At 40.4% G+C, this 25,152-nt stretch overlaps 1 protein-coding gene across 1 annotated transcript in view; it reads right to left on the bottom strand.

Annotated features, from left to right (window-relative positions):
- Nucleotides 1–25,152, bottom strand: part of LOC133662242 (pyruvate carboxylase, mitochondrial-like) — a 687,704-nt gene that overhangs the window by 554,560 nt on the left and 107,992 nt on the right. Inside the window, exon 9 of the mRNA XM_062066065.1 lies at nt 23,153–23,236. Within this exon, the coding sequence (XP_061922049.1) occupies nt 23,153–23,236 (84 nt within the window). The remainder of the gene's footprint in view (nt 1–23,152; nt 23,237–25,152) is intronic.

Below are 25,152 nucleotides of genomic sequence, written 5' to 3' on the forward strand. Positions count from 1 at the left end.
GAAAAAAATCTCTATTGTAAAAAATGCAGCAACCATTGAAAATATGGATTAAAATTGTATTGTTTTAATTAAGCTGAGATAGGCTCCAGCACCCCCCGCGACCCCAAAAGGGACAAGCGGTAGAAAATGGATGGATGGATTAATAAAAACAGATTTGTTTTAAAATGTACGTATACATTTTTTTGAGCCTTTTTAAAGAAAATGATCATAGCAAATTATGCAAATTACTCAATGATGTCATGGTGACCCCATAACCATTGCCACAGGTATCTTGGCAGTTTAGGGGAAACTCTGGTTCATGGTTTTCTTAAAGTCTCACCGGCCTTCCCTTGACAGCACGTTACTGAACGCAGCCAACAAAAAAATGTGGATTCTCCGACTTTGAAAACCTTTAACTGCTGTGCCTGGTAAAATACTGGCAAAGGAGAGCATAAAGCCATAAAGGCCTGGAGCGGTCATGTGACCGCATGCCAATGAGGAAATTGGCAGAGGTAATCTTCCATTAGTTCTGGTGCAGCACTGTGATGAGCGAATATTCTTTACTCGCCGCTCGAGCAGTAAAAACTCTCCTACCATTCTGCCCTTACTAGCAGTGTGAAGGAGGATTCTTGGCTCTGGTTCAGCACAGATTAGAACTAGACTAAATATTGAACATGACTTTGGTTGCTTTGTCTACTGTAACCCTGTAGCGGCTTGCTACGGAGGTCTAGCCAATGGCTTCGGCTGGGGGGTGTGGGACTTCCGGGGAGGGACGGGAAACGACATGGGGTAAAAGGTTGTTTGAGTATTGCCAGCAAAAGAGGAGAGATGCACATTGGTGCATGTTGTATGATTGTGTGTGTAGTCCTGGGCATGACGTTAAAGTGCATCCGGCAGTGGAGGCTCCTCTATGGGGTCTTGGGGCACTAGGAAGTTAACCCCTTTACTACTGTTACCCCAGGTGGCCCTTGGCAAAGGCCTAGTACCTGACTGCCCCCTAGCCAGGGATACGGTGAAGACCTCAACGGCGGAGCAGGCGGAAGACGGTAGACGTATGAACCACCAAAACGGCCGTGATGGCGGAAGAAGGCACCCCCACATCCATGTGGGCCCAGTTATGGGGAAATACCAACCCAAGACCTCAACGGTGGAACAGGCGGAGGATGACTGCTAACCCTATGGAGCGTCACAACGGCTGGGATGGCGGAAGAAGGCTGCAGCAGAAAAGGGTCCCCAGTCGTCTTGGACTCCATGCCACTGGACGCTGACCCGGATCTGTCAAGGATCGTGTGGTGACTGTCTGTGCACCAGTCTCCCCACGTTAAACAAAGTCACGCACAGGCATCCTCCAAAAAGGGATACCCCCCTACCAGGAGGACCGTCATACTCGCTTCGAGTGACCGCCGATGATGATGACGATTGTGTTGCATCTTGTGCAACAAAGACGAGACAAACAGAGAAGTTGTGTGAGCCTACGTTCCTGGAATATTACTTTGCCGCAGTAAGGACATGCTGCGGACCGCTCGTTACCTGGATACCCTCAGTCTGTGAGTTAGCTCGGCCGCAAGCTGAGTAGCATGTTTAGCTCCGGCGAAAGGAAGTTTAAAGTCGAGCGTGGGGACGCTGTTTTGGAGCGGGTGATCGTCGAACAGCCGCACGTAAAAGACCAGCGTATAGACAATAAGCTATGGCCCTGACTACTATCAATCAATCGTTTATTTATATAGCCCTAAATCACAAGCGTCTCAAAGGGCTGCACAAGCCACAACGACATCCTCGGTTCAGATCCCACATCAGGGCAAGGAAAAACTCAACCCAGTGGGATGACAATGAGAAACCTTGGAGAGGGCCGCAGATGTGGGTGACACCCCCCGCCCCTCTAGGGGAGACCGGTGCAATGGACGTCGAGTGGGTCTAGCATAATATTGTGAAAGTCCAGTCCATAGTGGATCTAACATAATGGTGAGAGTCCAGTCCATAGTGGATCTAACATAATAATGAGAGTCCAGTCCATAGTGGATCTAACATAATAGTGAGAGTCCAGTCCATAGTGGATCTAACATAATAGTGTGAAAGTCCAGTCCATAGTGGATCTAACGTAATAGTGTGAGAGTCCAGTCCATAGTGGATCTAGTTAATAGTGTGAGAGTCCAGTCCATAGTGGATCTAACATAATAGTGAGAGTCCAGTCCATAGTGGATCTAACATAATAGTGAGAGTCCAGTCCATAGTGGATCTAACATAATAGTGAGAGTCCAGTCCATAGTGGGGCCAGCAGGAGACCATCCCGAGCGGAGACAGGTCAGCAGCACAGAGATGTCCCTAACCGATGCACAGGCGAGCGGTCCACCCCGGGTCCCGACTCTGGACAGCCAGCACTTCATCCATGGCCACTAGTTGCCATCAAACAAGTAAAATACACCTGCTACAACTGCAGCCAGTGACCACAGATTAAACATCTTCATTAGTAAGTTCATGATAACTTGACAGCTTTCAATACTATAGTTGGACCACCGGTGTTCAAATAATAACATGCATGCTAGTGTGTGCTTTCTTTTACTTGGAAACATGTTACCTCAAATGTATTGGTACGTTGTTACTGTGCTTTTTCTTATTTCATTTACTTTTTTTATTCACTTAGAACAGTGGTTCTTAACCTTGTTGGAGGTACCGACCCCCACCAGTTTCATATGTGCAACCCTTCTTTAGTGAAAAATAAAATGTTGTTTTTTTTTCAAATTCAAGACAAAGTTACATGTTTTTGGTAACACTTTAGTATGGGGAACATATTCTAAGTAACAAAAACTTAATTTAGAGTTATTTGGACACTAGGGGAACATATTCTAAGTAATAAAGACTTAATTTAGAGTTATTTGGTCAGGGTTAGAGGGTTAGGGTTATAATAAGGCCATGCTGAATAAGGCATTAATAAGTACTTAATAATGACTAGTTAAGAGCCAATATGTTACTAATTGGCATGTTAATAAGCAACTAATTAATGGTGAATATGTTCCCCATACTAAAGTGTTACCATGTTTTTTTACTGGTGCATAAAATGAACCGTGCATGAACATCACCTTGTTCAAAGAACAAAACCAACACAGTGCATAAACTCACAACAAATTACACACCTGCAAATCAGTCAGCTGTTGCCGATAGGGAGAAGTTTGTATTTACACGATGAGTCGGGTGTGTTTTGACCTCCGCCGAACCCCTGAGGCCGACTCACCGAACCCTTAGGGTTCGATCGAACCCAGGTTAAGAACCACTGACTTAGAATGTTAATAAAACGTTGAACTAATCCTTAGTTTATTTGGTTTTTAGTACGGATGCTATAAAACTGGCAGGTTTAAAACGATGTGGAAAAATTGTGATATTAATGGAAATCAGATGCTTCCAGAAATGTTCTGCCAAATCGACCAACAATAGGATGTGATGAATAAGGGAGCAACACCGTACAAAAGTTTGTAACGTTACAATATTTCCTCTTCAAAAACCCCTTTAAAAGTAGCAATCCGGTAATCAACAGGCCGATATTCCATCCATCCAAAAAAAGTGAAAAACTGAAGTAATATAATTATCCAGAAAAGAAGCAAGATAGCATCTGCTGACAGTTCTCTACTCGCTATCTGACGTCACACCTTGATTAAATGCACACCCACCTTATATGCTAATTGATTGTATTGAGCTATATGATATATTATATATACATAAATGATGATATGATGTACAGTACCATGTAAAAGATCTGTGCTTTGCCTACATGAATATTATTTCCAGAGTATAATTGTAATGAATTAAGTTAAAGTGCCAATGATTGTCACACACACACCAGGTGTGGCAAAATTATTCTCTGCATTTGACCCATCACCCTTTATCACGCCCTGGGAGATGAGGGGAGCAGTGAGCAGCAGCGGTGGCCGCGCCCGGGAATAATTTTGGTGATTTAACCCCCAATTCCTACCCTTGATGCTGAGTGCCAAGCCGGGAGGTAACGGGTCTCATTTTTATAGTCTTTGGTATGACTCGGCCGGGGTTTGAACTCACAACCTACCGATCTCATATAAACAGTGTTGGATCTGTGTGGTGTTTACAAGATGATGTCATAACTTTTTTTATACTTTAGTACAACTAATATGACGTGTTTAAGACCTAAAAAGCTGGTGTTGATAAAAAACTTCCCTGCTGTGTGATGTTACATGATGTTAGCCTCTTGTGCTAATAAAAATGGTAATAAAAATGCTTTATTCAACATCTTCATTTGCAGTAATTACATATAGTACTGATAAGAGTACCGATGAAAACCGGTATCGATAAGGGTATCGTGTAGATAAAATCCTAACGATATAGATCCCTATAAACACGTAAGTTTAAAGTGAACACTGCTTTATTTTCTTCAAAGCACAAAGTTTTTCAGAATTTCCCTACTGATATGGTGATCACAAAGAATTTGTATCTTTGAATCTATTTGAAATACACTTTTTGTCTAAGTTATTTTAAGTTTGTGATTAAAAAGCTGCTACCAAAGATGTTATAATAATTTATTTACTTATTTTGTGTCGGCCTACTGAGTTATGGATTGTAATGGGTGTGCCGATTAGTTGCCGTTTTTTAGCTTTGTGGAGGCTTTTGGACATATAGGTTGGTTTTAGTCTGTTTAAAAATTTAACTATTATGATGTTTACATTTTTTATTTTGTTTGGGTAATAAATCTACCATAAACATTTTGGAAAATTTATATTTTGCAAGGGGTTCAACTTACAAAATCTGAATTAAATACAAATATAATAATTTTAAAAAATCCCCATTTTATGTACCAAAGAATACTGCAATCAGGCCCGGACAAACTCATTTATCAAGCACCGGTACAGAATGTGTGTCTGTTATTGAGTGTAAGCTCTAACTGTCACCACAGTGATTGACAGCCAGACTAATTCCATGTCTTGCACGCTGGTGGACTGACGGATGTGCGTGCAAACACAAAGTGTACTCAGAGGGTGACAAACAAGTAGGGGCTCTGTACTATTTAGAGCCGTATTCAATAAAACACTGAATAAACTGCAAAAACAATAATCGATCAGTCACTAACTGTAGAAACAGTTAATGACTTTTACTGAGGCTAAGCAGCAAATGAGAATTGTCTTAGTTGTGAAGTGGTTCCTTTTCTTTGTCTCAGTGTTACCATATCGGAGTTATTGCGCAGAAATATGGGGAAATAACTACAAATGTGTGCTTCATTCACTAACTGTGTTACAAAAAAGATCAATTAGAATAATACATAATGTTGGATATAGAGAACATACAGACCCTTTATTTATTTAATCACACATTGAAATTCAATGATTTGGTGCATTTGCAAACTATAACCTGCTACCCAGGAATGTACAACAATTCTTCTCAACAAAAGAGGAGAAATATAACCTTAGAGGAAAATCTCATTTAAAACATTTGTATGCACGTACACCACTTAAAACCTTTAGCATATCCGTATGTGGAATTAAATTATGGATCGGATTAACCAAAGAAATCAAACAAAGCACCAATATGATTCAGTTAAAGAGACTGTTCAATCTACAAGTGTTCACAAAGTACACACAGTTACAAAAAGGTTGGGAACCACTGGTCTACATAACATGTAATGGTGGTTCTTTGGTCAAAATGTTACATAGATTATGTTTTACAGATCATCTTCAAGCCGCTTTCTGACAGTCGCTTCTGGATGTGCCATTTTGTGAGCGATCTTATTTACATGGCTCACCTTCGGCAGCGTCTTCTCCCCGTCATCTTTGTTGTAGCGGTGTAGCGTGCAAGGACTGGAGTGGAAGAAGTGTCAAAAGATGGCGCTAACTGTTTTAATGACATTCAGACTTTACTTAAATCAATAACGGAGCAGCATCTCTTCATCTGGAAACAACAACAAGGCCGGAAATGTGTCCCGTGAAAAACCGTTTGACCGGAACTCTAATAACTAAAGTTCCTTGGGTGAATAATATAAACTCACTACACCGGTATGTTTTAGCGCTTTCATGGCGAGTTTACTGACAGATATAAGTAAGAACTTTACACTACTTTATATTAGAAATGGCAACAGCGGAGGATAAACGTCACATAACAAGAAGATAGACGAAAAAAAAGAAGCTTATCGGCTCGTGGACGTGCGCAACTTTTCAAGATTTATGCAGATCCCAAATGCAGATCAGCAGGTACCAGAAAGTAAGAAAAGTTGCTTTTGCATAATATTGCCAAACAAAACACCAGATAATATGTCTTACCTTATACACACACCATAATAATACTTGTATGTTTAATGCGCCGATAATCCTTCAAGCGGTGCGGCTTCATAGCTTACCAAAGTCGTAGTAAAACATTTTGATAGATTTTTGAGCGCCGTGTGTAATGTTCTATATTTTCAATGAAACATTTAAAATGTTGGTGTTGTTTACTTGAGACCCATCATAGTGCAGACTACACTTATCTCTTATGTTTGACTGCCATCTACTGGTCACACTTCTCATTACACCATGTACCAAATTAAATAGCTTCAAGGTGAGTAATCTCAACCAATTGTTTTCCTTACATTAGGTGCACCGGGTTATAAGGCGCACTGTTGAGTTTTGAGAAAAAAAACAGGATTTTAAGTGTGCCTTATAGTCCGTAAAATACGGTAGTCATTATGAGATCCTCACTACAGGAGCGTTTGTAACCAGCTAGTAAATGTACATGGCTAATGAGGGTGCACTATTGCACACGGCTTTGATGCTAAAGAAAATCAATTACAAAGTTAAAACAAAGTGAATTGTGATTAACTTTCAACCAGAAGTGAATACACCCAAACATTAGCATTCCACAAACAAAACAGAAAAGTGACTAATGAGTTGTCAAAAGCTCGTCAGCACAAAATGTGTTTCACGCCCCCCCCGTCTCAAATCATCTTGAGACGCTCAGTGTAAATGTTTGTGTGCGATAATGGTTTTTGTCAGGTCTGATCTCAGCTGTCTGGAGCTACGCAGGCATGAAATGACTTCAACCCTGCCTTTCCTATGAGACAATCCTGCAGCATCTGCATGCAAAAAGGTGCCCTGGCCTGCTTACACACAACAGAGTGCAGAATGTGCAAAATGCAGGCACGCTTGCTTCGCTTCATTAAGGCGTACGAGCGATGCACAATTAGAAATGATTCTGGGTAGGGGGCTTAGGAGGGCTGGGAACCTCTCCAAAAACTGCACATGATGCGGATATACAGGAGGGAAGGGATTCGTATGGCCCCATTCCTTATTTGGATCTCACGTGAGAAGAAGGTGGGGGTTCATCATTTTGCAATGCAGTCCGCTGAAAAAAAATGATGGAAAGTGCCACTGTACATAACAACTGACACTGGTCAAAGTTCGAATTGCCACAAAACACATTTTAAGGTAATCAACTCTGCTGCTGTCTGGCAGCTTAAGTGGATAATGCACCCCCCAAGTTGTCACGTTTCATGTGTCATGTAAACCATGACAAATGGGGCCATAGGAATGCCCTCCCTACTGCACTGTGCTGAAAATGCTAATATAGACTTAGACAAACTTTATTGATCCACAAGGGAAAGTGTTCCACACAGTAGCTCAGTTTCAAAGGATGGAAAGGATAAGGATGGAAAGGATAATGCACACAAGGCCACAAAAAGAGGGTGAGAACAAAAGGTATAAAGTAGACTAAAATATACCATAGTAGCAATATAAAATATAACATATGTAATATTAAAAAGTTAAAGTACCAATGATTGTCAATTTATTATCTGCATTTGACCCATCACCCTTGATCACCCCCTGGGAGGTGAGGGGAGCAGTGGGCAGCAGCGGTGGCCGCGCCCGGGAATTATTTTTGGTGATTTAACCACCAATTCCAATCCTTGATGCTGAGTGCCAAACAGGGAGGTAATAGGTCCCATTTTTATAGTCTTTGGTATGACTCATATTATATATACGGTATATAATATATACTGATATATTATATTGTTATATTATATAATATAATTTATACAATATATAACAAATCCCAATTACCATGTACAATATTACAGTATATGTAACAGTTGCAGCAAAAAAAAAAAGGGCAGCATAAAATAGAGAGTAGATCCAGCCGAAAATATACATTATAAACAAAGAGAGGTAGCTAACATAGAAGCGGTCAGGTAATAGACAAATATCATCCAATGCTAATATTATTAACAATGCCGTCTGGGCACATTAGCAGAGCCTTTTCCCGCAGCTCTCACACGTAGCCGCCATAAAACACACAAGTCTTCACCTTGTGTTGTTTTATAAATGAAAAAACCTTGAGACTCCTGTTCTGTGCAAGGTGGTACATAAGGGGGGGTCCAAAGTGCAGCTTGGGGGTCATTTGCAGCCTGCAGGTTTATTTTTAATTGGCCCACATTTTAGACGGACAAAACTAAACATGGCACATATTAATTAGGACATTTGCACAGAAAAAGAAAAACTGGTAATGGCCCAATTTAAATTTTAGAGAGAAATATGCCTTATGATGGAAAAAAGGTGTATATATTCGAGTTCAGCACATGAAAAATAGTAGCAAAATGTTAATATTTTTGTTCAGTACGTACACTTTAAAGGGGACCTATGATGATTTGAATCTACATTTAAAAAACTTATGTATGGTCTATATAATTTGTATCAGATATGCTTTGGTGTAAACGTTGCATACATTTTGCTTCATAGTTAATTCTATAACCTACTTTCTCCTTAGGTGTGTAAGATGTACCTTTTTGGAGGAGTTCCCTTTGGATTGCAATGGAAACCCTCGACGGCCCACCCTCTCCAAAAGCCTCCAAATTCATCTTATGAAACTGTTCACTGTTCCATATGGTTTAAAGGTTTCAGCGAGTACATTTAGAACATACATATGGTTATATATGATACATTACATCTAGGGCAGCACGGTGGAACAGGGGTTAGTGCGTCTGCCTCACAATACGAAGGTCCTGGGTTTGATCCTGCGCTCGGGATCTTTCTGTGTGGAGTTTGCATGTTCTCCCCGTGACTGCGTGGGTTCACTCCGGGTAGTTCGGCTTCCTCCCACCTCCAAAGACATGCACCTGGCCCTAGTGTGTGAATGTGAGTGTGGATGTTGTCTGTCTATCTGTGTTGGCCCTGTGATGAGGTGGCGACTTGTCCAGGGTGTACCCCGCCTTCCGCCCGAATGCAGCTGAGATAGGCTCCAGCACCCCCCGCTTCCCCGAAAGGGACAAGGGGTAAAAATGGATGGATGGATGGATACATCTAGTGTTGTCCCGATACCAATATTTTGGTACCGGTACCAAAATATATACTTTTCGGTACTTCAATACTTTTCTAAATAAAGGGGATCACAAAAAAATGGCATTATTAGCTTCATTTTTAACAAAAAAGCTTACGGTAAATTAAACATCTGTTTCTTGTTGCAAGTTTGTCCTTAAATAAAATAGTGAACATGCAAGACAACTTTAGTAGTAAGTAAGCAAACAAAGGCTCCTAATTCAACCGATGACATGTGCAGTAACATAGTGTCATTTATCATTCTATTATTGTCAACATTTTTAAGAACAAGTGGTGGAAAATGAATTATTAATCTACTTGTTCATTTACTGTTAATATCTGCATACTTTCTCTTTTAACATTTTCTATCTACACTTCTGTTAAAATGTAATAATCACTTATTCTTCTGTCGTTTGATACCTTATATTAGTTTTGGATGATACCACAAATTTAGGTATCAATCCAATACCAAGTAGTTACAGGATTATACATTGGTCATATTCAAAGTCCTCCTGGGTCCAGGGACATGGATTGGTACTTTTTAGAGGCGGTATAGTACCGAATATGATTCATTAGTATCGCGGTACTATACCAATACCGGTATACCATACAACCAATTTTACCTCTAAGGTGCGCGCCTGTGCAATTGCGCACTGCTCAAGCGTCCTCTGCGCACGGCAAATCTATGCCACGCACAAAATCAAATAAAAAAATAAGCGCATAACAATTTGACACGACACGACATGACAGAGAAAACCGTTTTCGTCATCATTGTTCAAATATTGTAACGTCTGTCGAGACGCTTTGAGGACATGAATTCCATCGATCACTTTACTGAGCAAACTCTTTATTGTCGGCCATAAACACATCACCAAAACATTAGTAAAAAAAATTATATCTAGCAAAACTGGTCATTTTCTGCAGTACAAACCAGACCAAAAGCAACTTTGTTATATCAACAGCAGCCGCTCGCTCTTTCTCACTTGCGCCAACACATGCACATATGGCACTTAGCCAGTGATGCGTTTACAGCCACACAAAAAGTCGGACAACTCCAACACCACACATAAAGTCTAATTCCAGGTCGTTACACTATGATTTATCAGTCAAATGTGTGCTTATTCTAGTGTCATTTATCAGGAATCTTAATTTATAAATATTAATCATGAAATGCTGTTAGTATATTAAATAAATACTAATAAAAATATATTTTTTACAAACAGGAAGTTGCAGGAATGTACTCATGATCCCCTGCTTACATCTCATTGTGCAACATGTGAATGTTTTAATGGGAACTAAATGCAATGTCTGAAAGGGGTACAAATTATTTCCAAAGCAGGACCTCCACCCAGACAAACAATACAAGTACACAGTTCATGAAAAACAATATTTGTTGTTATTGTCATTTTAAGTGGGCCTAAACACTTATATTAGAAAATAACCTCATGGAAATGAATGCTGTCATTTGATTATAATAATAAGAGAATGTTGTCTGTCTATCTGTGTTGGCCCTGCGATGAGGTGGGGACTTGTCCAGGGTGTACCCCACCTTCCGCCCGAATGCAGCTGAGATAGGCTCCAGCACCCCCCGCGACCCCGAAAGGGAAAAGCGGTAGAAAATGGATGGATGGAGATTGAACTTGTTATTTAGTCAGGTTTGGGACAGGTGTGCTGCTGGTGTAGCCACAGTGTGCACGTCTGATGTTGCTCACATGGGCTCCACTGAATGCTCAGGGAGTTTTTGCGTTTACTCACACACATGAAAAATTAGAGGGAACATTGCATACAACCCTAATTACATCACATATATGTTGAAGACAAACGTCACCCATTTTTCTTTTCTCCGGACACGGTCGAAAATAAACATTAATAGATATTATATAGATTCACACATTAGGTGCAGATTATCACAGAGCTGCATAAAAACTGCATGTCGCACGTCAGTGTTATTATGCGCATAACACAATTAAATGAAAATATTTTATCTTACAATGTCTTGTGTTTTCTCAAACCAAGTTGTAATGTCGCCATCTTTTTCGGTCAGAGTTTAGAGGCTAATCTAATCTTGTACTGCTCCATCTTGACGAAACAGTCCCGTAAAGACAAAATAAACATTGAAGTATTAATTTATAGACATCAGAGCAGGTGGGAGGGGGCACTAGACAACAATAAACAACATGTGAGGCTTCAGGCAGCAGGGGCAGGAGGTCGATACCTTTTACTTAATGTCCAAATAGGTTTTGTCCACCTCACGGTGACATCACACTGTAGCCACAGTAAAAAAAAAGGTCACTCAGAGGCATCTAAACCTGCATGCAAGCTCTCGCCCAAATGCATGACCCTAATGATTTGACGCTTTGGCATTGTTCGACACGACTATCCAACATTATAACAACATTTAACCTGCTCAGTGGCCTTGTGGTTGGAGTGTTCGTCCTGAGATCGATAGTTCGTGAGTTCAAACCCCGGCCGAGTCATACCAAAGACTATAAAAAAGGGACCCACTTCCTCCCTGCTTTGCACTCAGCATCAAGGGTTGGAATTGGGGGATAAATCACCAAAAAATATTCCCGAGCGCGGCCACCACTGCTGCTCGCTGCTTCCCTCACCTCCCAGGGGATGGAACAAGGGGATGGGTCAAATGCAGAGGGTAATTTCACCACACCTAACATTAATAAGTCAGAAAAGAGGGAAAATCTTTATAGGTCCCCTTTATTAGACCTACTAACCGTATTTTTCGGACTATAAGTCGCAGTTTTTTCCATAGTTTGACTAATACTTTGGAGCGACTTATGTGTGAAATTATTAACACATTACCGTAAAATATCAAATCATATTATTTAGCTCATTCACGTAAGAGACTAGACGTATAAGATTTCATGGGATTTAGCGATTAGGAGTGACAGATTGTTTGGTAAACGTATAGCATGTTCTATATATTATAGTTATTTGAATGACTCTTACCATAATATGTTACGTTAACATACCAGGCACGTTCTCAGTTGGTTATTTATGCGTCATTTAACGTACACTTATTCAGCCTGTTGTTCACTATTCTTTATTTATTTTAAAGGCCTACTGAAACCCACTACTACCGACCACGCAGTCTGATAGTTTATATATCAATGATGAAATCTTAACATTTACACATGCCAATACGGCCGGGTTAGATTAGTAAAGCACAATTTTAAATGTCCCGGGAAATATTCTGCTGAAAACGTCTCGGTATGATGACGTTTGCGCGTGACGTCACGGATTGTGTGGACATATTGGGACAGCATTGTGGCCAGCTATTAAGTCGTCTGTTTTCATCGCAAAATTCCACAGTATTCTGGACATCTGTGTTGGTGAATCTTTTGCAATTTGTTTAATGAACAATGAAAACAGCAAAGAAGAAAGCTGTAGGTGGGATCGGTGTATTAGCGGCTGGCTGCAGCAACACAACCAGGAGGACTTTGAGTTGGATAGCATACGCGCTACCGTGAGTACGCAGTTTTGGCTTCCAAACATTTGATCGCTTGCCCGTACGTGCGTGCCGCTATGTGCATGTCACGTACGTAACTTTGGGGAAATATATGTGCTGTGTGAACTTTACAGAGGTGAACGGTACTTTGGGCTGTGGGATTGAGTGTGTTGTGCGGGTGTTTGAGTTGTATTGGTGGGTTATATGGACGGGAGGGGGGAGGTGTTTGTTATGCGGGATTAATTTGTGGCATATTAAATATAAGCCTGGTTGTGTTGTGGCTAATAGAGTATATATATGTCTTGTGTTTATTTACTGTTTTAGTCATTCCCAGCTGAATATCAGGTTCCACCCGCCTCTCACAGCATCTTCCCTATCTGAATAGCTTCCACTGCCCTCTAATCCTTCACTCTCACTTTCCTCATCCACGAATCTTTCATCCTCGCTCAAATTAATGGGGTAATCGTCGCTTTCTCGGTCCGAATCGCTCTCGCTGCTGGTGGCCATGATTGTAAACAATGTGCAGATGTGAGGAGCTCCACAACCTGTGACGTCACGCTACTTCCGGTACAGGCAAGGCTTTTTTATCAGCGACCAAAAGTTGCGAACTTTATCAACGATGTTCTCTACTAAATCCTTTCAGCAAAAATATGGCAATATCGCGAAATGATCAAGTATGACACATAGAATGGACCTGCTATCCCCGTTTAAATAAGACATTTTCATTTCAGTAGGCCTTTAAATTGCCTTTCAAATGTCTATTCTTGGTGTTGGGTTTTATCAAATAAATTTCGCACAAAAATGCGACTTGTACTCCAGTGCGACTTATATATGTTTTTTTCCTTCTTTATTATGCATTTTCGGCCGGTGCGACTTATACTCCGGTGCGACTTATACTCCGAAAAATACGGTAGGTCTCCTATTCATTTCATTATAGTCATTAGTTCAAAAATTGACACTCAAAATGTCATTTTCCACTCTAATATTCATATGAAAAGGCTGTAAGAGCACATAGTTAGGAGTGGCTCTCCAGAGAAACAAAATGTTGCTCGCCATGGGAGCACAAAAAGACAAATTGACAACAAAGCCAGAAAGTCTGAATAAAAATGACTCAATAACCTCTTTGATTTCCTAGCTTTGTTTTCATATCATCCGCTGAACCCTTTTTCATTTATTTTATCAAACGCTTTGAATCCCTGCCGCTAGAAGTGATAGGCAACGTGTGTCTGACACTGCAAGAGAAAGAGAGAGAGAGCAAAGCGACAGTCTTCAAAAGACTGTTTCCCTCCAAAGCTGCGAAAAAAAGAATATGGCCGCCAAAAGCAAAGATGAAGGGCAACGGCGAGCCCTTCGCCGCCCATTAAGATCACCATGTGGGCCCTTGCGCGCGCGAAAACAAGAGGGAGTGTGTGCAAAACAATAGCAGGTTGATGTCCATAACAATGTGCCATTACGTCCCAAAGACACACTGATTAAGATGAAAAGGCTGTAATTGCATTGAAAATTCACATTCACCCAAAGAACATGCTTGAAAACAATTTGCTGTTGAAGAGCATCTCATTGTTGTGTGTTGTGCGCAAGACACTTAAAATGTCACCTTATACCACACACACACACACACACACACAGATGCAGAAGTAAAGTTGAGCGTGGCTAGGAAGCTGCATTCAGTACCTGTGGAGAGAGTTGGCATCAGCACTGAAGTGGAAGCCTTCCCTGCGGACCCACAAAGTAGGGCTCCACACTGTGCCAGCCTTTCCACCTTATTTGCAAGTAAAAACAGACCCGCAATTACTGAGAAGTGTAATGCATACATACACATTGTAGAACAAATTCTCAAAATAGAACCTCAATTGAATTCGCCACCGACTCTCTTATATGTGCCAGGTTTGTGATCTACAGCAGCAAATAGCCGCTGGGGTCTCGAATGACATATTCCTGGGTGGTAGTACATTGATGGTATCAGCTGCGGCTGTAGGCCACCTCCAAAATGCGACAGTCACTAAAATGTGTGAGTGGTAAGCATGCAGCAGTAGGGATGCCCAAAAAAAATCGATTCATATTCGTATCGCAATTATCATTTCACGGTTTCTACAGGTTTCAGCAAATATAAAGTAATGCTTTTTAGTGTCACTTAAAAAAAAACAAAGCCCTTGTATACATACAAACATACATATACGGTATATACACGCACACACACACACATTTGCGTACAGTATTTGCACACATACATACACTACCGTTCAAAAGTTTGGGGTCACATTGAAATGTCCTTATTTTTGAAGGAAAAGCACTGTACTTTTCAATGAAGATAACTTTAAACTAGTCTTAACTTTAAAGAAATACACTCTATACATTGCTAATGTGGTAAATGACTATTCTAGCTGCAAATGTCTGGTTTTTGGTGCAATATCTACATAGGTGTATAGAGGCCCATTTCCAGCAACGATCACTCCAGTGTTCTAATGGTACAATGTGTTTGCTCATTGGCTCAGAAGGCTAATTGATGATTATAAAACCCTTGTGCAATCATGTTCACACATCTGAAAACAGTTTAGCTCGTTACAGAAGCTACAAAACTGACCTTCCTTTGAGCAGATTGAGTTTCTGGAGCATCACATTTGTGGGGTCAATTAAACGCTCAAAATGGCCAGAAAAAGAGAACTTTCTTCTTGTTCTTAGAAATGAAGGCTATTCCACAAAATTGTTTGGGTGACCCCAAACTTTTGAACGGTAGTGTATATATATATATATATATATATATATATATATATATATATATATATATATATATATATATATATATATATATATATATATATATGTAAGCACACATTGCTTTTGCTTTAGGTAGTGCATTGTGACTGATGATGACCTCTGGTACTGTTTTTGGGTTCGTTGATGACTATGCAGTCCATTGCACGACTCACATTGCCTGCCACAGACGTGACAACAGTAGACCTGAACCGGTGGGGCAGGTGCAGACATGGCCGCCTTTCTCCTCGCTCTTTTCGCCAAATGGCGCTTTTTGTCTGTTCTCCTCTGCCGCTTCTACTTCTTGACGGCAGAGTCCACGCTAGGAAGAGCGGTCCGAAGAGGCAGCTTCCAAGGCGGTTGGCTGTGTGTTGCATTTCTTTAGGAAGATTTTGAGCTGGTCTTTCAGCCTCTTCTTCTGGCCCCAGCAGAGCCGTGGTCCAGGTGGAGCTGGCCATACAGAATTTTGCGTAGTAGGCGGTTGGCTGGCATTCTGATGACATGGCCGAGCCATCTTAGTTGGCGAAGCATGATAATGGCCTCTAAGATCCTGCAGCTGACTTGCTGTAGGATCACAGAGTGTGGGACACGATCCTGCCAAGTCACGTTTAAGATGCTTCCACACACACACATTTATGAGATTTTAGAAAAAAAATTGACATTTGTAAGGCCTAAAATTTAAATTGTATATATATATATATATATATATATATATATATATATATATATATATATATATATATATATATATATATATATATATATATATATATAAATATCTCATAAATGTGTGTGTATAATATTATATGTTTTTACTATATATATAATATGCAATATCTGGCGTTTTGTTTCGCAATATTATACAAAAGCAACTTTTCTTACCTTCTAGTACCTGCTGATCTGTATTTGGGACTGCATAAATCTTGAAAAATTGTGCGCTTCTGCCTTTGTAGTCCGTAGTCTGCTTCTTCTTTTTCTCTATCTTCTTTTTGTGGGACATTCATCCTCCGCTGTTGCCATTTCTAATATAAAGTAGTGTAAAGTTCTTACTTATATCTGTCAGTAAACTCGCCATGAAAGCGCTGAAACATACCGGTGTAGTGAGTTTACATTATTCACCCAAGGAACTTTGGTTATTAGAGTTCCGGTCGGACAGTTTTTTACGGGACACATTTCCAGCCCTGTTGTTGATTCCAGATGAGATGATACTGCTCTGTTATTGATTTAAGTAAAGTCTGAATATCATTAAAACAGTTAGCTCCATCTTTTGACACTTCTTCCACTCCCGTCTTTGCACGCTACACCGCTACAACAAAGATGACGGGGAGAAGACGCTGTCGAAGGTGAGCCACACAAAAAAGACCGCCCACAAAACGGCACATCCGGAAGAGACTGTCAGAAAGCGGCTTAAAGATGATCTGTAAAACATAATCTATGCAACATTTTGACCAAAGAACCACCATTACATGTTATGTAGACCACAAGGAAGTGTTTTCCATTTAGAAAAACATTGTAATAATACGACTCCTTTAATGCGCCCTATAATGAAAAAAGATCAAAAATAGACCCTTCATCGGCATTGTGCCTTATAATCCGGTGTGCCCTGTGGTCCGGAAAAAACGATACCAAATAATTTACTGCAAGAATCTGTTTGAAGCAAGAATCGTGTTGAATTGACAACTGGTTCTAAATTTATTTGAACCGTTAGTTGTAAGATTCACATCCCTATCCAGCAGCTTTATCAAACTTTGGTTGCGCTTTAAATTATTGCTTGCACTACTCGTGTGGTTATAAATAAATGATAAATGGGTTGTACTTGTATAGCGCTTTTCTACCTTCAAGGTACTCAAAGCGCTTTGACAGTATTTCCACATTTACCCATTCACACACACATTCACACACTGATGGCTGCCATGCAAGGCGCTAACCAGCAGCCATCAGAGGCAAAGGGTGAAGTGTCTTGCCCAAGGACACAACGGACGTGACTAGGAAGGTAGAAGGTGGGAATTGAACCCCAGTAACCAGCAACACTCCGATTGCTGGCCCAGCCACTCTACCAACTTCGCCACGCCACCCCACGTGTGGTTTAAGACTTCTATCCTACTGTTGTGTACAATGGAATGAATCAATGCTAACCTGACCGCTATTACAAACCCCGTTTCCATATGAGTTGGGAAATTGTGTTAGATGTAAATATAAACGGAATACAATGATTTGCAAATCCTTTTCAACCCCATATTCAGTTGAATATGCTACAAAGACAACATATTTGATGTCCAAACTGATAAACTTTTTTTTTTTTTTTGCAAATAATCATTAACTTAAGAATTTGATGCCAGCAACACATAACAAGGAAGTTGGGAAAGGTGGCAATAAATACTGATAAAGTTGAGGAATGCTCATCAAACACTTATTTGGAACATCCCACAGGTGAACAGGCAAATTGGGAACAGGTGGGTGCCATGATTGGGTATAAAAGTAGATTCCATGAAATGCTCAGTCATTCACAAACAAGGATGGGGCGAGGGTCACCACTTCGTCAACAAATGTGTGAGCAAATTGTTGAATAGTTTAAGAAAAACCTTTCTCAACCAGCTATTGCAAGGAATTTAGGTTGTACTGCATCAACAAGCGACATCAGTGTGTAAAGGATATCACCACATGGGCTCAGGAACACTTCAGAAACCCACTGTCAGTAACTACAGTTGGTTGCTACATCTGTAAGTGCAAGTTAAAACTCTCCAATGCAAGGCGAAAACCTTTTATCAACAACACCCAGAAACGGCGTCGGCTTTGCTGGGCCTGAGCTCATCTAAGATGGACTGATACAAAGTGGAAAAGTGTTCTGTGGTCTGACGAGTCCACATTTCAAATTGTTTTTGGAAACTGTGTACGTCGTGTCCTCCGGACCAAAGAGGAAAAGAACCATCCCGATTGTTATAGGCGCAAAGTTGAAAAGCCAGCATCTGTGATGGTATGGGGGTGTATTAGTGCCCAATACATGGGTAACTTAAACATCTGTGAAGGCGCCATTAATGCTGAAAAGTACATACAGGTTTTGGAGCAACATATGTTGCCATCCAAGCAGCGTTACCATGGACGCCCCTGCTTATTTCAGCAAGACAATGCCAAGCCACGTGTTACATCAACATGGCTTCATAGTAAAAGAGTGCGGGTACTAGACTGGCCTGCCTGTAGTCCAGACCTGTCGCCCATTGAAAATGTGTGGCGCATTATGAAGACTAAAATACCACAACAGAGACCCCCGGACTGTTGAACAACTTAAGCTGTACATCAAGCAAGAATGGGAAAGAATTCCACCTGACAAGCTTAAAAAATGTGTCTCCTCAGTTCCCAAACGTTTACTGAGTGTTGTTAAAAGGAAAGGCCATGTAACACAGTGGTGAACATGCCCTTTCCCAACTACTTTGGCACGTGTTGCAGCCATGAAATTCTAACTTAATAAATATTTGCAAAAATAAAAAATAAAGTTTATGAGTTTGAACATCAAATATCTTGTCTTTGTAGTGCATTCAATTGAATATGGGTTGAAAAGGATTTGCAAATCATTGTATTCCGTTTATATTTACATCTAACACAATTTCCCAACTCATATGGAAACGGGGTTTGTACAACATTGGTTCTGTTACTCTGTTTTGCAATATACAGTACATGATATAATAATACACCATGGGGTCAAAGAGAGCTACATTTTTCTTTCCACTTTCCCATGCCTGAGAAAGCACTAATAAAGTCAAATATATAGAATATATGCCCGAAAATGGCGACACACACTTGCATGTGTGCTTGCGCCAGTACACAAGCATCCCCAAACGATAACAATCTTTGGCTCTCAAACAACCAAGAGCTCTCAAGAGCGACAGCCGAGCTGAGGCGTGACCTTCCAAGTCAGTCGCCGTCCTTTCTAGTGCACTTAATGGTGGGGGATCAGAGCGGGGTTCGTGTGCGGACCGACACACGCCGAAAAAATGTTGAGCGCTTGAGAAGAAGGGTCACACGAGGGGTCGCTTTGAGAGTTCTCTTACGTAAGCTTTTCTCTGTCTGCGTTAGTTGGTGAGCAAATCCTCTTTAAGCGATGCTGTCACAGCAACTTTTGGACAATGTCAGGGAACCGTGACGTAATTTGTCAATGTATTCAGTCTGTTAAAAGTCTGGGGGATGCATTAAAATTCTTCAGGAGCGTGCAGGCAAACAGAGGCGCTTGTTTCGCCCCAGTCAGTAATAGTAGTGGGACTTTGCTTGGAGGAACTAAATACAAACGATAAAATGCCCTTGTCAGAAAAGGTTTCAGTTCTCAGGCTGCCATTTCTCCTTAAGCCAAAGGGGAACTTCACTTTTTTTGGAATTTTGCCTATCGTTCATGATAAAAAAAAAAACCGCTTGAAAAACGCGGCTAATAGAAATCACCGCTGTAGCCTTCAAAGACCTCTAAAACAACTTCGAAACCCTCAAGCAACGTTTTATATACACACCACAAAAAATTGCATTGTTGGCTTTATTTTAACAAAACATCTTAGGGTACATTAAACATATGTTTCTTATTGCAAGTTTGTTCTTAAATAAATTAGTGAACAAACAAGATGACTTGTCTTTTAGTAGTAAGTAAGCAAACAAAGGCTCGATTAGTCTGCTGACGTATGCAGTAACATATTGTGTCATTTTCCATTCTATTATTTTGTTAAAATTATTAAGGACAAGTTGTAGAAAATGAATTATTAATCTACTTGTTAATTTACTGTTAATGTCTGCTTACTTTCTCTTTTAACATGTTCTATCTACACTTCTGTTAAAACGTAATAATCACTTATTCTTCTGTTGTTTGGATACTTTATATTAGTTTTGGATGATACCAAAAATGTGGGTATCAATCCGATACCAAGTAGTTACAGGATCATACATTGGTCATATTCAAAGTCCTCATTGTCCAGGGACATATTTCCTGAGTTTATAAACATAACATAATTTTCATTTCTAAACGAAAGAATATTAGTATGGGCTAGATATGCTCCTGTACTTGGTATCATTACAGTGGATGTTAGGTGTAGATCCACAAATGGCCTTTGTTTACATTTTGACGCCGGTGAGCTACGGTGTGTAGTGAAGCATGTTTAGCTATTCCTCGTCCTGCAGGGATGATACTTGTAAGAAACATACTTTATTTGTCACCATGGAGGCGAGGATTAGTGATTTAGAAGTAGCTACAACACTACCGACTGCGGATGGACTTTAGCCGCTAGCTAGCTAGCCATGTTTTAAAGCGCCTCTTCCTGAGGGCGTTTCAGTGTTATAGCTTCACCTTTATCTTTAGTTTTCAAGCCAAAATGCGTCCATTCTCCCTTTTCTGTCTACAAACATTGTCTGTTTGTAAGTACTCCGTGATTGTGCGCTGCTGAACATGCTCGTCTGCTCATAAACCAGCAATGACACGACGTGACGACGACAGGGAGAGGGGGTCTGGGGGACTGGTACTTTTTAGAGGCGGTATAGTACCGAATGTGATTCATTAGTATCGCTGTACTATACTAATACCAGTATACTGTACAACCCTGGTGTGTTCTAATCATGGCAGACTTGGTAACAGACAACAATGACGACTATTTCTGGACAAATGCAGATTCACAACCTTATACTTTTGAAGCTAAATATACTGCTGATTATAGATGCGAGCACAAAGGAAGAGTGAGACGTTGGAGCAGACGGAATCCGGTAGAGTGAGGTGAAAGCTATTTTGCCGCTCTAAATGTGGAAGTTCGAGCCGAGCTATTTAGACATAAATGGATTGCTTACCCAAAATCAACAGGAAAAGTCTTTGGCCAGCTGGACCAGACGAACAACTGTCCATTGGGTGAGTCACTTTAATATCGATCAAGACAACTACAGTACATACCCTGTCTGGCTAGCTGTGTACAAACAAAACATGAAATGTTGGCTAACACTTTACAAATACCTTATTTTCCGCACTATAAGGCGCACCGGATTATAAAGTGCACCTTCAATGAATGGCATATTTCAAAACTTTTTTCATATATAGCCTATAAGGCGCACCTATGCATCCATTAGATGGAGCTGCGCTAAAGGGAATGTCAACAAAACAGTAAGATAGGTCAGTCAAACTTTATTAATAGATTACAAACCAGCGTTCTGACAACTCTGTTCACTCCCAAAATGAATAAACAGCTGTTTTATTATTTTCCCCGAGGTAAAGTCAACAACGTGGTGTTTTGTTTATCTTTTAACAACAGCAAGGTATAACATGCAGTGCAACATTTATATCACAGTGGAAGGGAACTTTTCCCTGATTCAATAAACACGTAAAAAACAGTGATACTGTTACGGTAAATCAAACGTTAGTGCAATCACAATATAGTAACACTGGAAATAGTGCAGAGCAATAACAATATATCAATAACAACGTTGCTCAAACGTTAATGTCACACAACACACAAAGTAAACATGTAAAGCTCGCTTTATAAAGTTATTCGTCATCCACGAATCCCTCGAATTCTTCTTCTTCAGTGTCCGAATTAAACAGTTGGGCGGATAAGGCATCGAAGTCGTCATTAATGGAGTCAGTGTCGCTGTTGCTCTATTCCCGTGTTCTACTGCGTGACTGATCGTCTTAAGTTTAAACTCTGCGTCGTAAGCGTGTCTCTTAATGGGAGCCATTTTGGGGTCTTTACATAAACAAACAAATGGAAATCAAAACGGCACGCCTCGCGCAGTCATATACCCCAGCATGCACCGCGCGCTTCTTCTTCTTCTACGGGGGAAAAAGAAGTTGGCGGCTGCTTACCGTAGTTGTGAGACCTAAACTTTATGAAAATGAAGTTTAGGTTTGTTGTGGCTCAATATTGGTCCATATATAAGGTTCACCGGATTATAAGGCGCACTGTCAGCTTTTGAGAAAATTGGAAGTTTTTAGGTGCGCCTTATAGTGCGGAAAATACGGATATGATTGTTCATGTTTTTCAGTCAGTACAAATGTCTTATCGCAGAGTTCTGCGTTACAAACTCAAACGTGTTTTGTGTTGTGGAAGCTACTATATCTCTTGCTGTAGTTAGCTTTTAAGGCTAATACTGAAGCATGCTGATGTGTTACTATGCTAGAAAGAGTTACTCTGTGTTGGCTCTTACAATAATGTTGCTACAGCGTGGTTTTATATACGGATTACAGAACGTAAATGAAGTATTGTTTATGGTTTTTGTATGCATTTGGAAAGTGATTTAGAGGAATAATTGATTGCTCTCATCAGCTGCATTGCTAGCCACCGAGAACGAGACGATTTTACATGTTAGAATGCAAAAGAAACTACCTTTTGTCTTCTTGTCTCTCATAATGATTGTGAACGATAGGCAAAATTCCAAAAAAAGTGCAGTTCCCCTTTAAGTCAAACATAAAAAGTGTCCAAAAAGTTGTCGCCTCTTCCTTAAACGAGGCTCACACAAGAATTAAGAGTAAGACAAGTGATGCCTCTCTGTTACCATGTCAATATTTAACACTCAAGTTGACATCATGAAGTGGTCCAGGTAAGGTCTGCAGACTCAAGTATTTGTTTGAACTGAACATTTTCTATACATTTTATGTGGCGAGATATCATTTCTGACCCACAATTGATGGTGGAAATTAAATCACACATACCATTCTGGCCAGGTTGACAGCGTCCGAGTGGAGTCGGTCTCTCAGGTGAGGGTCTAGTTGGAAAGCTGGCGCGATCTCGACCACCTGTAAAGCAAGCAGTTAGTGCCAAGCTACCTTTTCATTGCATAGCACAGGGGTGTCCAAAGTGTGGCCCGGGGGCCATTTGCGGCCCGCAACTCAAGTTTTTTTGGCCCGCGGCATATTGTTGAAATAAAATAAGACAAAAAAACAACAGTAAAAATGTAAGAATAATACCATACCATACCATACCAACTTTATTTATAAAGCCCTTTAAAAACAACCGCAGTTGAAGAACAAAGGGCTGTACACCACAAAGAAATAGAGGCAAAGGACAGACTAAAAAATAACATTTAAAACAGAAGTAAAATACACATTTAAAAAGCAAATACAAATTACCCTAAGAACAATTTGTTAGATAAAAAGCAGTTAAAAAGTTAAAAACCGTTAAAAAAGTTAAAAGTTAAAAACAGTTTAAAGTCTCATGCTGGGTTAAAAGCCAGTGAATGAAAATGGGTTTTAAGAAGGGTCTTAAAAATAGCCAGAGAAGGGGCCTGTCTCGCATGGAGAGGGAGATAATAAGAAAATATGGTAGCTAATTTTAATACTAATAATTCATACGAAGCAGACACATTGTTTTGTCTGTACATTTATGTCTGTTTTAGATAGTTTTTTGTTTTTTTTTACAAAATAAAATATCAAAACGGCCCCCGCATGCTTTGACTCGTCAGTGTGCGGCCCTTTGTGGAAAAAGTTTGGACACCCCTGGCATGGCACCAATGAGAGGAATATCAACATTATGATGCACATTTATCTGTTTCAGTCCATCCATCCATCCATTTTCTACCGCTTTGTCCCGTTCGAAATCGCGGGGTGTGCTGGAGCCTATCTCAGCTGCATTCGGGCGGAAGGCGGGGTACACCCTGGACAAGTCGCCACCTCATCGCAGGGCCAACACAGATAGACAGACAACATTCACACTCACATTCACATTCACATACTAGGGACCATTTAGTGTTGCCAATCGACCTATCCCCAGGTGCATGTCTTTGGACCATTAATGCAAAAAGTACCATTGAAACATTCAACTGGTGGCCTGGAGGAAAAAATCCGGCCCGGGAATGACACTGGGTTCAGTTCAAAACTGGAACACAAACATTTTTGCAGGAAAATCCTAAAAATACTCAAGTGTTCCTGTTGTATAGAGGAACTTGGACCACTGTAAACACATTGGCAGATCCTTGCATTGACATTTCAAACTTGCTCTCAAATATTAAACACTCAGGTCCAAACTTGTGATTTACATAACTGAGGCGTTCCTCAAGGCTCCCCCGTACGTCCTCTTCTTTTTGCCAGTTACAATTTGTTTTGGCATAACGTCATGTTTTTAAGTAAGGTGTTTCTGTAGCTTGTTTACTTCAGATGCAGTCAGTCGTAATGGATTCAACTTCTTCATGTGCTCCTCAAGTTTCCATTTTAGGTCCACTCTTTTTCACCATTCAGGCTAGTCCAGGGGTCGGCAACCCGCGGCTCTAGAGCCGCATGCGGCTCTTTAGCGCCGCCCTAGTGGCTCTGTGGAGCTTTTTCAAAAATTTATGAAAAATGGAAAAAGATGAGGGGAAAAAAATATATTTTTAGTTTTAATATGGTTTCTGTAGGAGGACAAACATGACACAAACCTCCCTAATTGTTATAAAGCACACTGTTTATGTTAAACATGCTTCACTGATTCGGGTATTTGGCGAGTGCCGTTTTGTCCTACTAATTTTGGCGGTCCTTGAACTCACCGTAGTTTGTTTCCATGTATAACTTTCTCCGACTTTCTAGGACGTGTTTTATGCCACTTCTTTTTCTGTCTCATTTTGTCCACCAAACTTTTAACGTTGTGCATTAATGCACAAAGGTGAGTTTTGTTGATGTTATTGACTTGTGTGGAGTGCTAATCAGACATATTTGGTCACTGCATGACTGCAAGCTAATCG

The sequence above is a fragment of the Entelurus aequoreus genome, linkage group LG12 (genome assembly GCF_033978785.1).
Source record: "Entelurus aequoreus isolate RoL-2023_Sb linkage group LG12, RoL_Eaeq_v1.1, whole genome shotgun sequence".
NCBI classification, from domain to species: domain Eukaryota; kingdom Metazoa; phylum Chordata; class Actinopteri; order Syngnathiformes; family Syngnathidae; genus Entelurus; species Entelurus aequoreus.